The following is a 21250-nucleotide window of genomic DNA, read 5'->3' on the forward strand; positions in this document are numbered from 1 at the left end:
TAACACTTTGTTTCTGTTGGGCTCTGCTGCATTAAGTGCCTTGAGCACTCTGCTAACTAAATAATCCAACATTCTGCAAGTAGAAAAGGATGTTAGGGTGCAAGGCCATGATTTTATCCTGTTCCCTGATTCATTTTTGGAGACAACCACTGCTGTAAGGATTACTGAAAGAAACACTGAGATTTGTTTTGTTGTAACCGTATAATTTGTTTTTATTCCTAAAAGCTTTTGATGTAGTGCTTGACTTTTTACAGAAAAAAATACCTTTAGGAAATAACTTGATTAACGTTGTAAATGGCAAAGAATGGTTTGTGACTGCAATACTTTATTACTGCAATCCTAGAACACTTTCCTAGGAATAAACTCCATTGAATAAAATGAGAGTAGATTTGTTTACTTCTGAATTGGGATTATTCCCTTTAAACACCATAATACTGCTCACCTGCTTTTAAAAAAATTGTTCCTAAACTTGATCTTTTTATACATTAGAATGATTGTGAAAACAGTTCAGCCTTCTTTTGCACAAGCACATGATAAATTAGTAAACCACAAAGGGCTGTTTCACAGGGAATTGTGGAGGCAACTGTAAAACTGAAAAAAATAAAAAAAATATAGAGATGGTATTATTTTTGCCATTCCTTTGTGCCAGTAGCCACTAGCAGAATCAATTTAGGGCGTAAAGCTATGCTCTTTGATTTCATCACACTACATTAGAGTAATCTGGCACAGGTTTACACCACTTTTGGACATGCTCTCGTTGAACAGTTAAATAGTGTCAATGAATTAACAGACTGGCCTCTTCCCACTACCCTTAGAATGTTAAAACACGCCGAAGCCCAGAAACGACATCTGAACCAACCGCACAAAGCAGCCCTACCCAGCCTCTGACAAGCCGGCCCTTTCCTGCCTCGCTCTTCCCAGCCCTGCCATCGATTGCTCGGCACTCGTCGCCGCCAGGCTTTTCGACTAGGGCCTCGCCCCGCCCCTACTCAGCGCCCCGGATGAGAGTTCCGCCTTCCCTTCTTGTCATCGGCGGTTCGGCTCTCGGCCGGAGGCTGCCGCTCGTGAGAAGCCCTCCCTCCCGCGGTAACTTGGGGCGGGATTCGGCCTTTCAGAAGCTATCGCTGTGGCCGCCGTCTAGAGGCTGAGGTGAGACCCGACCTCTCTTGGCGGCGCCCTGGGACTGCTTGTACCCTCCCCTCCCCTGCTCGTGTGAATGAGCCGCGCGGCCTCCTTGCTTACTGGGTGGCGCCTGCAGCCCCCCTCCACCCTCCCGGGGTGCGTGTCAAAGGGCCTTTTAACCCTCGCGTGGCACAGACAGCCTTCGTCTATTGTTGTGCTTCGTACACTCAAGGGAAGCCCCCCCCCCCAGCGTGGAATGCCGTCCCCACATCCTGAGAGTGAAGGCGCCTTTTGGGGAAGGGAGGCCGGAGCAACTGCGGCTGGGATCTCACAAATGTCTGTCAGGGCATCCCCCTAAGGACTGTGGGTGTACTTCCTTTCAAAGCAGGAATCCTTCATCTGGTGCCTCTCTCTCACTCTCGTAGCTGGGTTGGGAAAGAGTTTTGGGTGGGGTCCTGGTTCAGCGCATCTGGTTTACATGTAGAAGGTGCCAGGTCCAATCCTTGGCATTTCTCATTTAGATTAGAACCAGTTGCTAGGTGATGTGAAAGACGTCTTCCTGAAGCCCTAGAGAGATGCTGCTGATCGTACAGACTATACTGACCAGTGGCTCGGCTCAGTATATTTTAGGGTCTACCGCACGGATACCTTGCTTATTTGTGCTTGCTTTCTTTTTTTTTTAAGTTTAGTGCTTTTAACAGCTGTGTGATGTGCAGAGATTCAAAAGTTTGTAGTGCAATTCTAACATGTTTCAGACAGCATTGGTCATGTTTCTGCCAGTTGTTGGCAGTCCAAGTGCCCTCATGTTCATGAGTGTTACTATATTGCTGCTCCCGTTGGTCTCTATTCCAGTCCAAGAGCCCTGCCTGAAGTGCAAGGGGCAACCTGCCTACTATTTTGCTGATGCCTATACCGTGCCCTATACCGTGTTTTCATTCGTTTTACTCTGACAACCACCCTGTAAAGTGAGACTGAGAGTGTGACTGACCCAAGGTCTAGAATGGGGATTTGAACCTGGATCTCTCGGATCTTAGTCCAGCATTCTAACCACTTGTGTTTTTCTTTCTTCAGGGTCACATACAGGATAGACAAAACTAAAAACTGATGAAAAAGGAACAGAAAACCCTATAAAAACTCCCAAATCTAATTAAAATCAGTAGCAGTAGCAATAGCCCCTTTGCCTCTGGGGGTTCATTGGACGAGCCCAGATGAATGGTTCTGGAGAGAGTATTCCATAAATGAGGTGCCATTTGTTCCTGGAAATCATTAGTAAAATGTGTGCCAGTTAAACCTTTGTGCACAAACTAAGTAATCTACAGTTTAGGGCCTCAGATTATGAGAGGCCACTAAAAGTGTGCATGCACACACACACACTGTTAGTGGTGGTGTTATGGGGCGTCTTCAACTTGACATATCTTAGGGCCTCGCCATGTCTTGATCTGGCCCTGGTGCCATTGACTACTGCTATGGGTCTTGGACAAATTATAACTCTTGAACTCTGAAATTATAAGGGTTTTGCAACCAATGCTCACTCTAAAGCTGTAGAGTTTTGTGAGCAAAAATTCTACTTTGTGGGCTACTGGCATTAAAGTTTTGAGTGAGTGATTTGGCTGCTGCATAAATTAGTTTGCTCTGGCACCGTCCTTCCTGAGTGAAGACAAAAATTTGTGAGCCGAGGCTAAAAAACTGTGAGCTAGCTCACACTAACTCAGTTTAGAGGAGAACACTGTAACCAGCTGCAGATTGGCAAACTTTTGTGAAATATTACATTACTAAAAAGGTATACAGCATGTCATAAAATGGAATTAGAATAAATTTTAAAAACGAGCAGACTACCCCCTTGTGAACTTGTTTGTGAAAAAGCATGAATGTCAACAAAAGTCAGTTGAGCAATCTTAAGTGTGTGTATGAGGGTGGCAGGGGAGAACAAAAATACAATGTACGTTTACTAAGTAAGAATACATTTATAAATCAGTGGAGAATATTTGTGCTGGGATCCTGTTGTTGCTCATTTGCTGGTTCCTTTCTGGTTGGTCATTTGCTGGTTCCTTTCTGGTTTCCCTACCCTTTCCCCCAGTCTAGCAGCTTTGTTTGTCTAGCTATAGCCTTGACAGTGGCCTAGTTGGAATTTTTCGGAAGTGCTATATTTTTAACTGGACAGGATGGAATGCTGTCCCTCATCTCAAGCATCTTTTGTCATACTTATTCTTTATTAATTGCGTCCTTAATTGTGCTTATCTTTCTCTTTTTATCTAAGGGTGACGATATTCTCGCAACATGTTTACCATCTTGTTTCATAATGATTGTCTAACAGTGCAATCCTACACAGAGCTCCTCCAGTCTAAGCCAATTTTAACAGATGTAGACAAGAGTAATTGCATAAAATTGCACTGTTAGGCTTTACTCTGAGAAACCTTTTCATAGGAATAAGCTCCACTTGATGCAGTAGGACATACTTCTGCATAGACCTCCTTAGGGTTGCCCTGTTAGAGTTCTGGGATGGTTAGCTTGTTCTAGAGGATTTTAAGGAGGCTTCTAGATCAAATGTGTTAAGCTACAGACTTCTTTATAACTTCCTACCTTTGGTAGGCAACTGAACTCTCAGGATTTTTATTGCCACTGCTTCTGTTTTACTGTTAATGGTTTTATTATTCATTTAATGATTTTTTAAATTATTTATTTTTAGAAAATATTTTAATTTTTTTAAAGGATACAGAAAGAAAAAAGGAATAGGGGAAAATGTGTAGGAAATATAATTACCAAAAACATAATGTAAGGGCAGTTTTACAGATATTGAGGACATTCCTTTATCAGAATAATATGTATATGTTACAAAGTATATGGTATAATTGCTTAACAAATATATAACACGATATTATTTTTAAATTAGTTATTGATTAGTTTTTGCAGGTTTGTTAATAGCAGTGTGCACTCTAAATTCAATAATATCTGCATAAGCAAAGAGAAGGACAGAAGCCTAATAGACAAGGCAGGAGGGATATACTAAAAGGTATCATGGAAGGTCCTACATGCACACCCTTTATCTCCATAGTTAATCATGTAGCAGCAGCTTGGTTTCTTTAGCTCACCAATGTGGGGGGGGGGGGCTAAAGAATCAGAAAAAGATCAGAAAAAAATTAGGGATTTCATTATGTTTAAAAACTGTTCTCTTTGTCTGTTTCAGGGCAATGCTTTGCACAAATTACAACAGCAAATGCCATTTCCCCTCTCTTAGTCCTTTAGTCATGTTGTTGAATGGCATACCATTGCTTCACCACTGCTAAGATTTGGAGTCTGTTTAGCCTTTGGGTCCCTGGACCATTATGGCAGCAAGCTACACACCTCCATTTGATGACCCTGGGGAGGTGAGAGAAGGCTTTCTATGCCCCTTGTGTCTGAAGGATTTGCAGTCATTTTATCAGCTTCAGTCTCATTATGAAGAAGAACATTCAAGTGAAGACAAAGATATTAAAGGACAACTCAGAAGTAAGAAACACTATATCTTTTCTGATTTTTGTATTGTATTGTTCTAAATGTCTGATATCATGGATGATTGGTAAGATTATATTGGTTACCAAACCAGTTTCTCTTTATGACTGTAGGTGTATGTAAGCTTTTTAGTTACACAGAACACCAAGTAGAATGGTATGGCAAATAATTATCAGGTGGACAGATACCAGCTAATGACTTCTTGGCACGAACTGTTTCAGTTCAATATAATAAGTACACTGATGAACATAGGGCTGCAGATTTTTGTTATGTTCTTTCCATACACTTCAGGGAATAATTCCTTTATTGAAGGAATTTGATTAAAGTAGATTATGGCATTTAAAAGGTAGAGCTTTTATAAACTGTTTTAGGCCAACAGAATTAAGTATGCAGTATGCAAACAAAGGCTGTAAATAGTCTTTTTTAATCAGACATTTTCTGAGTGGGTATTTGTAATGATTTAATATTTTGGTGTGTGTATTTCTTTAAATGATTAATGTGACTGCAGTAATGTAAGAAGAGTGATAGAGGGAGACAAGTGTGATGTGATTGGCTGGTGACTGAGAGTGTGGAAGGAGGGGTGTCTATGAGAGGATTCTGTGTGTGAAGTTTGAAGAGAGAGCATAGTCTGTGACTATGGGAGTTTTTGAGTCTATTCTGTGTGAATAAAACAAACAGTTTAGTCTGTGTGAATATAAGTTTTGAGTCTATTCTGTGTGAATAAGACAGAGTTCAGCCTGTGTGGCTATATATATGGGAGAGAGAGAGATTAGACTGAGTGTCTACGCCTGTCAGAGTGAAGTTTTGGGAGTCTGAGAGACTGTTTGTGACACCAAGCTTTGCCAGTTATATTTATAAGTTCCTTTAATCAGAAACCTATTTTGTTCTTTATTAAATAAATCATTTTTTATTCAAAGTTATCCCATAAATCAGAATAGTCCTTCCTCAGGGCCACATAGTCCTCTGAAGTGCCCAGACCCTAGGTCATTCTACCAAAAGAGAGAGATTTGGAATTTATAATTCCTGGTGGCAGCAGAAATCTACCAAGTTCATGTACACAGAGTGTGTTTTAAAGGAGAAACAGTCTCCCAAATAAGTGAGGACGCCACAGTATTGTACTCCAAAAAAAATGCAGTTGGTAGTAGAAATACTGATTGATACAGAATATTTTATAGTGCAAGCAATGCCACTGATTCTGAAAACAATGGACAAGAGGATTTCTTTCATTGAGCTTACTTCTGTTGATATAAGGGTCTTCGGTTGAGAAAAGAGTATGTATACTTTGGATTTTAATGGAACTTTCATAGTTATTGAACAGTTTTTCTGCATAGCAAATCAAATTTGTAATCAATGCAGATTCTGACTCCATGGTGGTTTACATGTGCGGTGACTGAAATATTTGACTTTTATGTAAACTATGCCTGTTGAAGATTTCTATGGAACTTGGAAACTTTAATTCTACTAGGACTAGAGAACTATGCGATTTAAAATTTAACAGTGGGTCACACACACAAAGATGTCATGCTTTGATGGTATGAATGGGGATTTGAACCCGAGTCTTCCAGATTCTAGTCTAAGACTCTAAACCACTATATCATGCTGGCTCTTCTAGCTTGTTGGACCCATACGCAATAAAGCTGTTTCTTGATCAGGAGTTTTACTGTCTGTCTTGGTATTTTCACACACACACACACACACAAACACATACAGTTTGTTTGTTTTCAGGTAGTGATTCTTAGGAGTGCTTTCATAGGATAAAATATGGCAACCCTTAGTGGCCATAGAATTTAAAACGTTTAATGTACAAATTACTAACAAAAATAGTTTAAGCTATGGAAGTTTAGTGTTTGGTTGTTTAGTGGCTGGTTGTGAGGCACTTCTTTCTGTTCAAAATAGCCTCGCACCCTCAGTGAATGCAAAAAGCAAGTGGTTATGTTGAGGTTAATTTCCTTCACTTGTAACAAGTTGTTTCCCAGCTCTCTGAAGATTGTTAAATGCGTCACTACACTACCTTTAAAGTGCTCTTGTCTTCTGCTTTGTCCAGTGTTCTCTTTCACAGATTGCTTTCCAAATTAAGCCTTTGTCTCAGGGAACAAAGTATTCCTGCGAGCTGCCAATAATTGGATTGATTGGTTAACAGGCACATTTGTATTCCCACCAGGTTGAGCCAAGTAGGAGTATTTTATCAGAACTGTGTTCCTATGTGAAGCATTTCCATAGCTCCAGTCATCTTCAGGGCTTTTTGCAAACATCTGAGTAATGCTCACAACATTCCTAAGAGTAGGTGGGAAAACAGCCCCAGGATTCTGCAGGTGTGGAAGGAGAATGGTCAGGGTCTCAGAGAAAACTAGCATAAGAAGGTTTGAGAAATGATAAGATCTCTTATGGTGTAATTAGCAGTACAATCCAAAACAGAGTTCAACCCTTTTAAGCCGATTGACTTATCTACCATTTGACCATCTTTCAGATCTGGTCCAAAAAGCGAAAAAAGCAAAGAATAAACTTTTGAAACGAGAAGATGACCGAAGCGACGGGGGTCCCCAGGAGCAATATGAATCTTACAGCTATGGTGGAGTGGATCCATATATGTGGGAACCCCAGGAATTAGGTAAATAATCGGGAATGGTGGACATAACAGAAAACTTCAAAAGGAAAACCTCGAGCTCCGATAGGGTCTGCCTATAATGATGTAAAAGTATCAAGCATCCACTGGCAATTTAACTAGATGACATTTATTAAATTCTAGGGCAACGCTCCAGTACAAATGTATAGATAATTAAATTCCATTAGACTATTTATTTTCTTGTTCACTTAGCTTTGTGCTGTATTGTGACCTCAGTTTATATTGCACTTATACAGTATCATTCCTTGTTTTTCAAAAATGGACTGTGTGGTATGCAGATTTGCTCACTATATGGCATTCTCTAGCAAACTTAAAATGGTACGCATGAACCACGTGAAGAGTGGATTCTGCCAGGGAACTTAGCCGTAGTGACAGCATAACGGGCTAGTTGTATTGGTACTGCACTGTGACATCTTTGAGGCACACCACCTTGGTTAGAGTTGTCCCTTGTGGCAAGATCTGTGTGTGCAGTAAGACTTCTAGTTCAGAAAGTCACAGTTTGCATTACCCACTATGATGTTCCTGAAAGCTGGGAGAACTTCAGAAGTAGTTTTTAACAAAGCACAAGGGTGAACAGGGAAATATGTGCCTCCAGAATCGTGTGCTTTTTTAAAAATCATGGCCACATATCTAGGGAACAGTATTGTATTACACAGTGGGGGGAAAATGCTATTTCATCTGTTGTCAGTCCCTGAAAAATAGTGCAGTTGGATGACTTCATGGCTGTTTAATGTTTGGTTCTAGGAATCCTTTCTGAATTTTGTGTGTGTATGTTATACACTGTAGGCTAAACCTGTTTTTATAGTTTGTAGTTGATGGGATTTTTAAAATATTATTTCTTTTAATTTGTTTAAAATATTTCTATACCCACCTTTCCCTCAGACATCCCAGGTTTGCCTTGCTTCCAATTTAAGTAAGAACATAGAAATTATGAATTTACAGCATTTGGGAGTATCTCATTTACTAAGGGGATTTTGTCTGTTAAGCGAGAGATTCAAGAGAACTTGCAGCAGCCAGTAACTTTTGCTATGGTTGTCTTCCATAATGTCATTTTATTGGTGGAAGCAAGTACAGTGTATATCAATAAATGCCGCATCAAGATACAAGAGACAGCACTAAAAATCTAAGATGCCATTGTTTAATGCCTGATGTAATGCCTGAGCAGCAACGGAGAACTAGAGATACCAGATCATAGTAAAATAACAGTTAACAGAGGGTGTAAAGTTGAGTAAACCTGGAGAGCTTCTTGACTGGTTATTTTTTATCAGGTGCTGTGAGGAGCCATCTTGCTGACTTCAAGAAGCACAGAGCAGCCAGAATTGATCACTATGTTGTGGAAGTCAATAAATTAATAATCAGGTTAGAGAAGGTAAATGGGCCTTCCTCCCTCCCCCCCCGGAAAAATGCTTAGAAATCATATTTGAACCATTTATATATGCTACAAATACTGCTTTTGATTTGTATTGCTATGCTGTAAATCAGTTTATAATTTAAGAGCAGATTATCATCTGAGTGGAGCTTGAGACAGACCATTTCCGTAGTAAATTCCATGCATTGACGTTTTTAAATCTGCATGTTATGTGAAATTTTCTGCAGTAGATTTTTCCTTATCAGGTGCAAACCCAAAGTTTTATTCTTCTTCTTTCCCTGCATTTTTGGAACTCACTAAAACTGGGGATTCTGAAAATGTGGGGAAAGAAGGAGAAAACGTTGGGTTTGCACCTGGTGAGGAAAAAAATCTAGTGTGGAAAATTTCACATAACATGCAGATTTTAAACGTCAGTGTGGGGAATTTAACTACTGCAGAAATGGTCACAGAGTAGCCAGTGTCACCTCTCTTAATATTTTCCTGTCAAGGAAAAAAGGGAGGGGGGCACTCCTGAACATTAGTGAATGTAGGTTTTCTCATGTGGAATCTGGAGATGAGAAGAATTCTGTTGATCCAAGATCTGTAAACGGATATCTGATTAAACCTTAGTGGCATTTCCTGTTGGCAGAATTGCCAGTTAACATGAAATGGCTCTGCCTCCTGCTCCAAAGACTGTGTATTCAGAACTGAGTAGATTGTATGACTGTGAAGGACTCTGTGCTTTCCTTTGCAAGTTTTGTGCATACTTTAGTTTTGAGGTTTGAAGTTTTAGAATCTCTATATCTTCCTTTTGCTCTCTTTGCTATTTATAGGTTTTCCTCACTTAAAGAGACTATTGTCTCAGAGCTTTCTTGCCTATCTGCTTAATTTTTCTTTCTTTTTCCCACTATCTGTATTCCCTTATGGGCGTTGCTGTGGTAGCTTTTAACATGTTTGACCAGTACTGAGGTAACAGAGTTATGTACAAGAGTGATTTTATAAAGTCCAAGATGTTCTGAAAGGAATAATAAGAAGGCAGAGAGTTTCTTTCTTTCATGAACCAGTTACCTGTTATTTTTAAGCACTGTGCAGTTGCAATTTTGTCTCAATAGAAAAGTGTACTTGGCTGAACTCTTTTGTGGTCCTTCTCCTTTGTCAGCTTACTTCCTTCGACAGAACCAATACTGATTCTGCAAAGATAAGAGGTAGGTGTTAGCGTTCTAGACATTTGCTAGAGTTTCCGGGTTGGACTTCACTGGTTATATTTGACCGGCTTTCTCATCCTATTACAGCTATAGAGAAGTCTGTTGTGCCTTGGGTTAATGATCAAGATGTGCCATTTTGTCCAGACTGTGGTACTAAGTTCACCATTCGGAACCGACGCCACCACTGCCGCCTTTGTGGGTCTATCATGTGCAAGAAGTGCATGGAACTCGTCAGCCTTCCCTTTGCAAGTGAGTACAGTGGTCTGGTATAAGTAATTTGGGTTCATATTCTGATGTTTTTCCAATTCTTGTTTAATTCCTCTCTATTTGTAATCCTATGGTTAATAGTCCCATATACTAACTCCTGCCTCCCAATAGCCAAGAAATTTAGACAATAAAGGGTGCTGCTTAAATGTAAAAATACTTCCTTATCTTACTCTATAAGTCCTTGAACTCATTTATATAGATAAGGGACATTGTTTTTACAACATCCCACCCTTATAATTCCTGGTAATTCTGTTTATCATAAAACCAAGATGATTTGTCCCGTCAGCCTGCAGATAGACTCAGTCTACCTGGAGAAAGCTGTAATCTGGCCAGATTTCATGAAACTCTAATTTCTAAAATGGCTGTAATAGAAATTTTTAAAAATTGCCTTGCTCCTAAAGATGCAAAAAGCTCACAACTGATTTTTGTGCAGCCAAAACAGATCTTCAACTTCTTTTTTTGCCAGTTTAATCTGTTATGCCTCCATAAAGTTACATGGCTTCAGAGTTCCCATTTAAACTATTAATTCAAATAAGGGCAAGTTATGTGTATTTGCAAAGGTCAGAAAGTGAGGCTTCTCTGTAGAAGGAAAATGATGGCTGATCGCTTAGCCAGACAAGAAGTAGACTGCCTGATAACACAACAGAGCTCAGACAGCTGGAGAAGGGGATCCCTTGAGAGAGAGTCCAAGAGGTACACAAAGAATATAGTACATAGCTCATTATTCTAAGGAATAAGTGTGAGGCTCTGTAACTAGGGTAATCATCTGATGGAAACTTACGCTGATAATTAATCTTCTTTAAAAACCAGGCTGGTAACTTTAGAGATATTGCTAAGTGATAATAGAGGTGTAGGCTTGTGTCCAGACTGGATATTCACGGAACATTATTTTCCTTCCTCCCCCCTTCCACAGCAGACTGAAATGCCCCAATTCTATTCCTGTGGAAGAGAGGACCCCAAGAACAAGTTTGGGGGACATTGTGGGCTGTCATGCTTCATGGGCAAAAATCCTTGCACATGTGGAAATGTTAATCTGGATCCAGCCCATAAAATAGGAATAATTGGGTGGTTGGAAAATAGCTATCCTTGGAACAAGCCCTGTTTAGGGATTAGTCATATCTGGCTTGCAGTTATATCGCTGTGCAAAATCACTGGGCTACACTGTCTGTTCAGTACCAAACTAGCTTAGTGATTCTGTACAGTAATGCTTCTTTTAAAAATTATTTTTTACATGACAGAAAAAAAAATCCTGATTTAATTCTTCCTAACAAGCTTGTAAATTAGGCTTTACTATTCCTGGTTTAGGATATGTAACTGGAATTGAACTGAGTGTTTGGACTTGGGTTCAAGGCCAGTGTTTTATTCTGGATGTTGCCTTCTGTTCCTAATGAGATATTGGTGTGTTCTTCCAGGCAAGCTCACCACTGCCAGCAAGGAGGTCTTGGCCTCTCATGCAAGCCCAAACTGCTCACCCAACAGTGTCCATGGCTCTCGCCGTGGCAGCATTAGTAGTGTGAACAGTGTGAGCTCTGTCCTGGATGAAAAGGATGATGATCGAATCCGGTGTTGTAGGCACTGCAAAGATACCCTGCTCAAAAGGGAGCAGCAGATTGATGAGAGAGAGTACACACCAGACATTGTGAAACTATATGAGGTAAAGTGGTATTTGTTCAATTGGATGGGGGGAGGCTGGGAGTGAGTAGAAAAGAAATGGAACTTGGGATAAGTTGTAGTTTTTAACCATTATTTAAATAAAGTCCAATGCAGTATTCAGGGCTTAAGGTATCAATAAAATAAGCCTTTATTGGATCCCGCAGTCTACAAACAAGACACTGAAGAGATAACCAGCGAGAAGAGAATGGAAATTCTTTTAAAGAAGTATTTTTCTGATGGAATGTGAAGTTGGGTGGGTTGGTTGGTTGAAAACAAGATACTGAGAATCTAGAACTGAAACTTTTTAGTTTGCTTGGTCCTGGATTCATGTACGGTCCAGGCTGTTAGAGGATGAAACTCATAATCAAATGATGGGCTAAGCATGCAAAAAAAGAAAAGAAAAGAGGAAAGCATGCAAGTTGCTTACCAGTTCTCAGAAGTAAAGCTAGTTATTGACAGGGCTACTTTGATAGATGTGCTTGAACTTGAAATGTTTTTTAAAGTCTGTAAGTAATTCACTATCTCAGGCCTTGTGGCACCCAGTAAGTCATGGTTGTCTTGGTTAAACAGATCTTTTGGTTAGTCAATCTAGCAGCTATTAAAAGACCTTAACGCACACAGCAGGAAAAATAGAAACCTTGCTAAATAATTCTGCATACGTCCCTTTGATGCTGGGTAAGAACTAATCTATTGATTTTATTAATTAAACAAGAAACTCCGACTTTGCATGGAAAAAGTTGACCAGAAGGCCCCAGAATATATAAAGATGGCGGAATCATTAAAGTAAGCTTCTTCAGCTATGTTTTCTTTTAAATGAGTATTATACAAAAACTGTCTTTAATACACATGTAAGGAGGTAAAAGATGTTATCTACAGATATTTTGCTAAAGTGAGATATTGCTTATTAATAATTTTGACATGATCCTCGTAATACACTATTTTTGAAGTCCAGGAAGTCTCCATGCAGGTTCAGTGTGGTGCATATGTGAATGTGCCCTTAGCCCGTGAGAACTAGTGTAATGTGAGAGAAAATTCTGGCATTCAATAATTTGGTTTGTTGTGGGCGGACACCAGGTCTTTCAATGTAAAGTCTTGTTCACACAGTACTTTTGTTGTTGTTGTCACACAGTTGAGTCCAACTCTTCCCCAAATGACAAAAGAGCTTTATGTAGTCTTGATTGCACCCCAAAGTAATACATGGGCTTGGATCCAGTAGACGGAAGTAGTTCTGTCCATGGAGCACAGCTCCTCACCTCCTGCAGCCACCTAAAATGCGTTCTGATGGGCTGCTTCTGGGGAAGAGGGGATTCTGCCTCCCCCCAGAACATCATGAAGATATATTGGATTTTTACCAAACATTCCCCTTGATCTGAGCCAAAGAGTTTCTTCCTAAGGTAGTAAAAGAAATATAAAAAAAGACGCTTGACAGTGCTTCCAGCATTCTAACTGTAAAATGAAGGTGTGCTCCTATGATATATTCCTTTGTTGAATAATTTGCAGTTCAGTTAAAAAATCCTGTTTGATACCTTTCTCTTTGACAATGTTGTAACATGTTACGACGAAACGTTCATGTTATTATAACATGTTATTCAAGTGGGTAGCCACATGTTGGTCAGAAGCAAAAGAACAAAGTTTGAGTCCAGTGGCACCTTTAAGACCAACAAAGTTTTATGCTGGGTATAAGGTTTCGTGTGTATGCACACTTCTTCAGATAAGGGTAGTGATAGAAATACCTATTATTAAAGAATACAATCTTAGCATTTAATGGGTTTTGTTTTAATGCCTTAGTGAACTGTCCAACACCCTCCTGAATAAATAGTTGAATAGATGAAGGCTGGGATTCCGAGGAGGATTGCTGTGGACACAAGGGATTTCCACTTGTAGGGTGTTACTTTCCTCCTCCCGTAGCCCAGACTGCCCCCTGAAGTGCTGGGGAGGTCTGCACTGCATTGTATGTGTGTATATGGGGATTTGTGAAAAAGGAATCAACTTCTTTGGGTTTGTAGGGGAAGGAAGCAAAAATCCACTTCTGATGGCTGCACTGGATTCACCCCAGTGTTCTTTCTGTGTCAGTCTAGGTACAAGGATGCCTGTATTCTTTGCACTTGATAGAATGAACCATGAATGGTGCTACTTCCCAATCTAAAATGGATAGTTGGCTGCTTTTGTATTGTGCATGTTGTTGAAATAACAAAGATACTGAGTGCACCCACAATTCTGTAATATTTCGTGTTGCTGACATATTCCTATCCTCACCGGAATTATTAACAAATGAGCTCAAACTGGAAATTCAGTTTTTTGATAAACAACTCTAGATTCTCTTACTGTGATGTTAAGGGCTTAAGGAAAAGTAAAGACTTAAGAATTTGCACTAACGTGTTTATAGTAATTTAGTTAAAGATGTGCTAATTTCATACATTTCTTCCGTTGAGTGACCTCTATGGCTTTGCAATTGATAAGATATAATTTAGATAAAGACTGCAGAGCACTTTGTGCAAAAATAACTGCTATCAATGAGGACTGTAACAAGCATGTTTTCTTCCAGTGCTGGGGAGACAACCTACAGTCTTGAACATGCTAATGATCTGAGAATGGAGGTGCAAAAAATGTATGAGTTAATAGATGCCTTAAGGTAAGAGAGACAGCTGTTGGGATGAGATTCTGTAATGATTGGTGTCTTTAGGGCACACTCTAAGCACACTGAAGCCCATTGGTTTCAGTCAATTAATGGTAATGATGGCCTTAGTGGGGCCACACTTGTGTTGAGCTGTGGGGCATTAGTTGGGAACTATCTGGTTCAAAGGATGTACCCAACAAATGAAATTGAGTTGATGATGCAACTGTAGAAACTAAAATCCAGTAAAATCCAGTTAGTGTCCCTGTTAATTTTACAAGTACATGTGATAGTACTATGACTGGGCAGAAGTAACATGCTTAAAAATGCTAATAAAATACTGTCATGTGCCTACCACAAGCCAACTGCACACACTACAGTGTCTTTTAATCACCTAAACCTTTAGCATTATTTATAACTAGGAAGACTTACAGGTGTATTGTGCTTTGTTTATTGGTTATAGCTTGTTGCAGGCACTGCTGACACATTTATGTGTTTGATTTAGCAAGAAAATCCTAACTCTGGGCTTGAATGAAGAGTCTCAGCCTCACCCCAAAACATTACAGCTTCAGAGAATGATCAGATATTCAGCAACACTTTTTGTGCAGGTAGGTCCTTTTCTGATGTAAGAGCTGCTCTCAGGCGTGTTACCACCGTGTTTAGCAACATAATTAGAAGGTGACATAATAACCTAAGGCAAGAAACCTCTTACAGGATATTTTAATGCTTGGCATCCTGATTCAGAAAACCCAGAAATATTTGTAATATTGATAAACCCTTGGTTACTTATAAGGGATTCTTATTCATCACAGATAACTAAGTATTTACACCAATAATTTATGAGACAGATGAAGGCTTTTGTATTGTAGTGCTAAGTGTTGTAGGTAAAAGATGCTGAATTTGAATTTTCTAAAAACTGTTATCTGGGGGCAGCTCCCCTGCCCACACAAAACTTGCTCCATTCCTGCCAGAACACAGATTGCTTCCTCTCACATCTCAGTCTGCAGATGTTAGCAGAAGCTTATAGGAAGTTGTTCAGAGTAGTTTCATTCACAGAGGTGCTTGTATGTCTGAAACTGATCTACTCTTCTGCTGCATTCCTTGTTTGCATATCTCTGAAGTCAAAATGGAAGTATGAATAAAGTGTTGCTGTTGTTGTTAGCCATTCAGTTGTGTCCAACTCTTGGCGATTCTATGGGCCAGCTCTCTCCACATTTTCCTATCTTGTACTGTTTCTTTGGGTCGTTTCATGCTCAGGCTGGTGTCAACTTATATGGTGTCTAGCCACTGTGTTCTTGGGTGGCCCAGTTTCCTTTTGCCGCTAACCAATCCAAGCGTAATTGCTTTTTCTAGTGAGTTCTTCCGCATGACATGGCCAAAATAAGTCAGTCGCTGTTTTATGATTTTTCCTTCCATTGACATGTCTGGCTTTGTGCACTCCAATACTTGCTTGTTTGTCACCTTTGCTGTCCAAGGAATGCACAGTATGTATACAGTATCTTTAGCTGGTTTACAGTACAATCCCAAGAAAAGTTATTCCAGTCTAAGTCCATTTCAGTGGGCTTAGACTGGAGTAACTCTTCTTAGGATCGCATTGCTAAAGAATTGGAGGCACAAGAAGTGGTGAAGACCACAGACCGATTTTAAAGGATTAGATAAATTAGAGAGTAATCTTATCAGTGGAAATCATAAAGCAGTAGGTCTAGCTAGTGCCACTATGCATGTACTGAATTGGCTCTCATCTGCATCCTTCTGCTGGAGTAAGGCTTATAACGATATGGAAGGAATTAATTGGATCTATTCCCTTTATGTATAGTTCTCTTTAGTGCTAATTTTGGGTGAACCTTGGATCTGGTAGGTAATAGTTTGAATTTTTTTCCCTCAGGAAAAATTGCTTGGTCTGATGTCCCTGCCAGCCAAAGACCAATATGAAGAATTAAAAGAGAAAAGGAAACAAGAGATGGACAGAAAACTACAGATGGAAAGACAGGTGAATGCTCCAGCGTGAATATATTTCTAGTAGTCATTATATCTGCATATTATAGTTAAGATCAAAGAATCACTAATACTTTTTTGAATGACTGGTGTTTCTCTGAAACCAAGTAAAATCAGTGGCTTGGAACCTGTGCAGTTTAGAGTGATGTAGACAGTGACTTTCCCAACTCCCTCTGCCATTTCTGGCCAGTATATCCCCATGATCCTCAAGGGTGGGTGTCACAGTGGGGAGCCACAGTGAGATCCACAAAAGTTGTCCTTTCGTGAGTGGAAAGGCCATTCAAGATCAAGCCAGTGTGATGTACTTCTACATAATGCATTTAGGGTTACTGTGAACTTCAAGCCTTTTCCTCATGATAACTTCTGTGGCTTGGAGCTCCTGAAGAACAGCCCCTTCCAGCACTCCTCGGGGAAAAAAAATTCCAAACGGGAGGAGCCTATATCTGAGGCAGCATTGCTGTGAGCAGAATCTACCACATAAGTTTGTCCAACACATCCTGGCACTTGACATGTTTACCAGGGTGCATGAAGAGAGGCCGTGCAGCAGCTCCCACAGACTATCATGAAAAGGTGACCCCCACCCCAACAGATGGTGCTGTCAGGACACTAGGCAGCCTTATGTGATAGGGTTCCTGTGGTGGAGGGGTGTTGGCCTGTGGCAGAGACGGGGGGGGGGGGACAGCCTGGTGAGGAGGGTACGTGCTGCTGCACCCCACCTTGCCCGTCCATCAGGGGATAAAGAGGGCAAATGGTGGCTTTTTGCCTCCTTGTGTCCAGTGGGGGATGGCTGGCAGCTTCTCTCCTCCCTACTGGACAGGTGTGTGTGAGTGCAATCTTTTCGCCTCCTCATGCGCTAGTGGCAGGCAAGGAGGCTGGTGGCTCTGGCTGCTATCGTTATTTTTTAAATCGTCAACAACATCTGTTAGAATATCTTTAAGTACAAAAAGTGTTTGGGTATTATTGGAACATGTAAATACTGTGATAGAGTATTCAGATTCTTGCAAGATCATCAATAATGTGGAGCAAGGGAGAAAAAGACCTGTTCTTTGATATCATTAGTTGCTGCATAAAAACTGAACTTCTGGAGCTGTTCCTTGAATAGTTTTGCTTGTTTTTGCTAGGCAACATTTGACTCACACAGAAAACTAGAGGAGAGGCACGTGGATTTTGTTTCCAGATCTGTGGCAGCATCCAATGGAGAGATTTCCCATCCAAGAAGGGCTGCAGTGAAGAAAGCTGAAGGTTGGTTACCTACTTGTGCAGACCCACTTCTTCAGCAGATTGATAACATCACATCCTTCATAAAACAAGCAAAGGCAGCAAATCGTCTAGATGAGGTCCGGATGCTGCAGGAGAACCTGCGACAACTCCAGGATGAGTACGACCAACAGCAAACGGAAAAAGCCATCGAACTCTCCAAAAGGCAAGCTGAGGTGGAGGAGATGCAGAGGGAACAGTTGCAGATCCTTTGCGAAAAGGAATGGGAGAGGGAGCATAAAAAGAAAATGTCTCAGCACTCAAGGACACGCTCCCTGGACTTCAGAGAAATTAGGCACAGTAAATTAGAGATTGCACCAGACAGTCTAAACCAAATAGCACATGCTTTGGATCTAGATACGACTCTGAGCCAAAGTAACCCAGGCTCTAAAGTATCTTTCCCAAGGGTGAGTGACCAGGGGCCAGCCGGTGAAAGCCCAGTCTTCCCTGGCCAACCTCCAGGAGCCCAAGAACACAACAGAGTACCAGAGCAAAAAAAGACTGTTGCACTTAACCCTTTTGAAGAGGAGGTAGATACTGGCACTTTAAGGGGGAAACCCAATAATCCATTTCCTAAAGACTCTTCCCCGGTGGCTTCCTTGCCCACCAAGGCCTTGAATAGTGGTTTAAAAGAATACAATCCATTTGACGAGGAGGACGACTGTCAGCAAGCGAATGGAGTGGCTGTTAGTGCTCCGAACCCTTTTGAAGAGGATATTGGAAATCTACTTCACACGGCTGCTGGGAATCAGGAATCCCGGGATCCATTTAAGTTATCATCATATCCCTCCACAAATCCTTTTGAAGTCGATGATGATGATAGTGAAGTGTTGAGCGAAGATATCATAGAAGAGGAATTACTTCTCCAACAGATAGATAATATCAAAGCTTATATTTTTGATGCCAAACACAGTGGGCGGATGGACGAGGTAGAAGTGCTGACTGAGAATTTAAAAGAACTGAAGCGCACATTAGCAAAACAGAAGGAGAAATCCAGCTGCTGAATCAGTGGCTATATCTGCGCACACACCTTGACAGTCCCTCATTTGTCCCAGAGGCCAGGCAGATGGGATTAAAATGAGTAGCAGGTGGAAGAGGGAATTCTAGGGGTTGTATCCAATCTTCTGCACTTTGGTGTTGGGCATTTTCCACTATATTAGTAAGACTTGGCAAACATTGTCCGCACTACTTATAACGCTGTGGTAACCTAAGAGCTGTTTTACATTTTTTAATCTATTTTAAATTTCTCACAACCCGTTTTTATCACAAGCAGACTTTGTAAGAGCATGGTTATGCTTCTTAGCATCTCCTCAATTTCTGATGGTAAACGGCAGAGGGCTAATGGGGGAAATGGATCCTTTCAAGCACTTGAAGTGAGGCAGGAAGCAGCCTGCAGCCCTTCCCTTGGTGTGTGGTTGCTATTGCAGTATTATAGGCTGGCCTCCTGAGCCAGTTTTTTTCATTAGCCAAGGGACCAGATTGTCTTGTAAATCCTGTATCAAGCATGTCTGATAGAGCTAAGATGGTATCTTTCTAGCAGATGTGTTCAGCTGCCACATGTGCAAAGAAGCAGTGTTAGAAAGCAGGTTCCTGAGATCCAGTGACTTGTTGAACTAAAAGGCCAATGATCTGACTGTGCAATACAAAAATAATATAAAGGGATTTTAAACTAGATATGGGTATTTGTGATGTGATAGATGTAGTATTTTTGTTTTAGGACTCAACCCTTGAACCCTGTCTTGAAATTATGAACTATTTTGTCCTCTACTGTCCAATTTGTTTTTTTCCAGGTCCCACCTACATTACAAGCATAAACTGGTTTTATTATAGTGGCTTGTTCCGGAACTAGTTCCCAGGGTTTCTGGAGGGGACAGGGGTTAAAAGTGCCACAGTAGCTGAACTGATTTCTGCTTGCAGCATGGTCTTGAATTTGATATTCTTTGGCAATTACTGTAGGGGAAGTACGTAATGAGGTCTACTACTAATGGCAAATCCAAATGGGGACCAGTTGTAGTTGCTCTAGTCATCAACAACAGGATAAAAAGCTGTCGCTGACTTTGTTACCTATGGCAAAGCTTAACTCCTCTCAATATTGAAATAGAAGGAAAAGTAAGGGATATTTTCAGCTGCTGCGTCTCTAGAGTGAAAGAGTGACTGTGACATGGGCTTCAGGTGTGCCCCAGGTTAGGAAGCTCTGTGCCCAGGTAGCTCTGCAGTTTCCGTTCATTTCGTTGATGGGGCCTATGCAAGCCCTGCTTTAATACATGGAGACTGTGAAGCAGTAGTGGTGGAGACTGTGCTGCTTGTTTCCCCATTTGCAAAGCTGTGAATGCCTGTCTTCTAGGATTTCCCCCCCCCCCCAATCTTTCAAATGGGAACTGGAATATTTGGGGAAAGTTGAAATAATTGCAATGGAGGGGCTATTGTACCGTTGGTCGGTTTTCACTTGTACTGTTCAAATTTGGTCTTTTAAATGTCACCACTTGAAGAGGAAGCTGGACTTCTGCTTCTTTTTTGGGGGGGGATGACAAATCCCCCAAGAACTCTACCAGTTTTGCTGCACAAATCCAGAACTTTTCACTTACATTTGGTAAAGGTCTAAATGCTAGATAGCGAACAATAGGGGTCACCAATGAGCGGAAGAACACTAATGTTGTATTATTAGTGGGGTGGGTAATAAGTTCAAGAACTAAGACAGCAGTTTACATATTAAATGTTATGTATTACATCTTCATCTATTTGCAATGGGGCTTTAGGCTGTTTTTAAAAAAGCATAGAGGGGAAAACTGGCTCAACTAACTGGCTGCATCCTCAAAAGCAGCTCATTTTAATCAGCTTCATCCGTCCTGGGGAAACTGATGTGTTCAGACCCAGCACTCACTACAATAACTGCAAGAGAAAGGTGCTTATGTCTTTAATATTTTTTGGAAGGGAGTTTGTGGTGCTTGTAACAAACCTAGTAGGACTGAGGCTGAATATCAGCATCAGCCAATGGGAATACAAGCCTGGTAAAAATGCAGTAACCTAGCTACAGCTGTATACTTTTTAACAGAGCCCTACAGCTTCTAAGTGACTATCAGCTAAGGCATAGCGAGTCATATAAAGCAGAATCTATTTATGATGGGCATCAAATTTACCTGGTATCCTTTTACCTAGCCAGCCAAAATAAATGTTTCAGTGGCTTCACATTTTTTAAACATGTAAAGCATTACTTGCATTCTGCCATGTATGTACTTCATAGCCTAATAGATTAAGACATACTTGTGTATTGATGTACTTCTTCCAGCATCTGTGTTGGTTTGTAGCTCCATGACTGCAAGTCAATGTGGAAGGTAACTAGCCTTCTCACTAGGATAGCGATAGAGCCACCTTTTGACCAGCCTTCCATTTGTACTACTGAACTGACACTATGAAACGGAACAAAACCTTGTCATTGTGAGATTTAGCATTAATGACATCTGTTTATACACTTGCATGCACTACTCTAGTTTGCAAGCTTTCTGATGAAATGAAATAAAATAACATGTTTATTTTGCGTGTATGGGTACAGTGATTGTTCAAGAGGATGAGGGAAAAATGCTACATGAACTGAAGATAGTAGTTCTAGGTGTACTGTTTGATTCTTATGATCTTTAGTATTTTATTATTTTAACAGACCTTACTCCTACCCCAGCCCT

At 40.6% G+C, this 21250-nt stretch overlaps 1 protein-coding gene across 1 annotated transcript; it reads left to right on the forward strand.

Moving 5' to 3' along the window:
• The first annotated feature begins 1037 nt into the window (after positions 1-1037).
• On the forward strand, positions 1038-21063 carry RBSN (rabenosyn, RAB effector). The gene is made up of 12 exons (XM_015425283.1): positions 1038-1149; positions 4307-4608; positions 7079-7219; positions 8503-8603; positions 9742-9787; positions 9875-10036; positions 11467-11708; positions 12420-12490; positions 14253-14339; positions 14827-14929; positions 16207-16311; positions 17438-21063. Exons 2-12 carry the CDS (start codon positions 4446-4448, stop codon positions 18575-18577), a joined length of 2361 nt encoding a protein of 786 aa, XP_015280769.1. The 5' UTR covers positions 1038-1149; positions 4307-4445; the 3' UTR covers positions 18578-21063.
• The last annotated feature ends 187 nt before the right edge of the window (positions 21064-21250 follow it).

The sequence above is a fragment of the Gekko japonicus genome, unplaced genomic scaffold, assembly GCF_001447785.1.
Source record: "Gekko japonicus isolate JY-2015 unplaced genomic scaffold, Gekko_japonicus_V1.1 scaffold2, whole genome shotgun sequence".
In the NCBI taxonomy this organism is placed as follows: domain Eukaryota; kingdom Metazoa; phylum Chordata; class Lepidosauria; order Squamata; family Gekkonidae; genus Gekko; species Gekko japonicus.

What these genes read in the sequence shown, in the direction of transcription:
- RBSN (XM_015425283.1), top strand. Translation starts at nt 4,446, where the DNA reads ATGGCAGCAAGCTACACACCTCCATTTGATGACCCTGGGGAGGTGAGA. An exon ending in TAATAATCAGGTTAGAGAAG is followed by an intron (nt 8,604 to 9,741) that starts GTAAATGGGCCT and finishes CTCCTTTGTCAG; the next exon opens with CTTACTTCCTTCGACAGAAC. An exon ending in GAGTTAATAGATGCCTTAAG is followed by an intron (nt 14,340 to 14,826) that starts GTAAGAGAGACA and finishes TGTTTGATTTAG; the next exon opens with CAAGAAAATCCTAACTCTGG.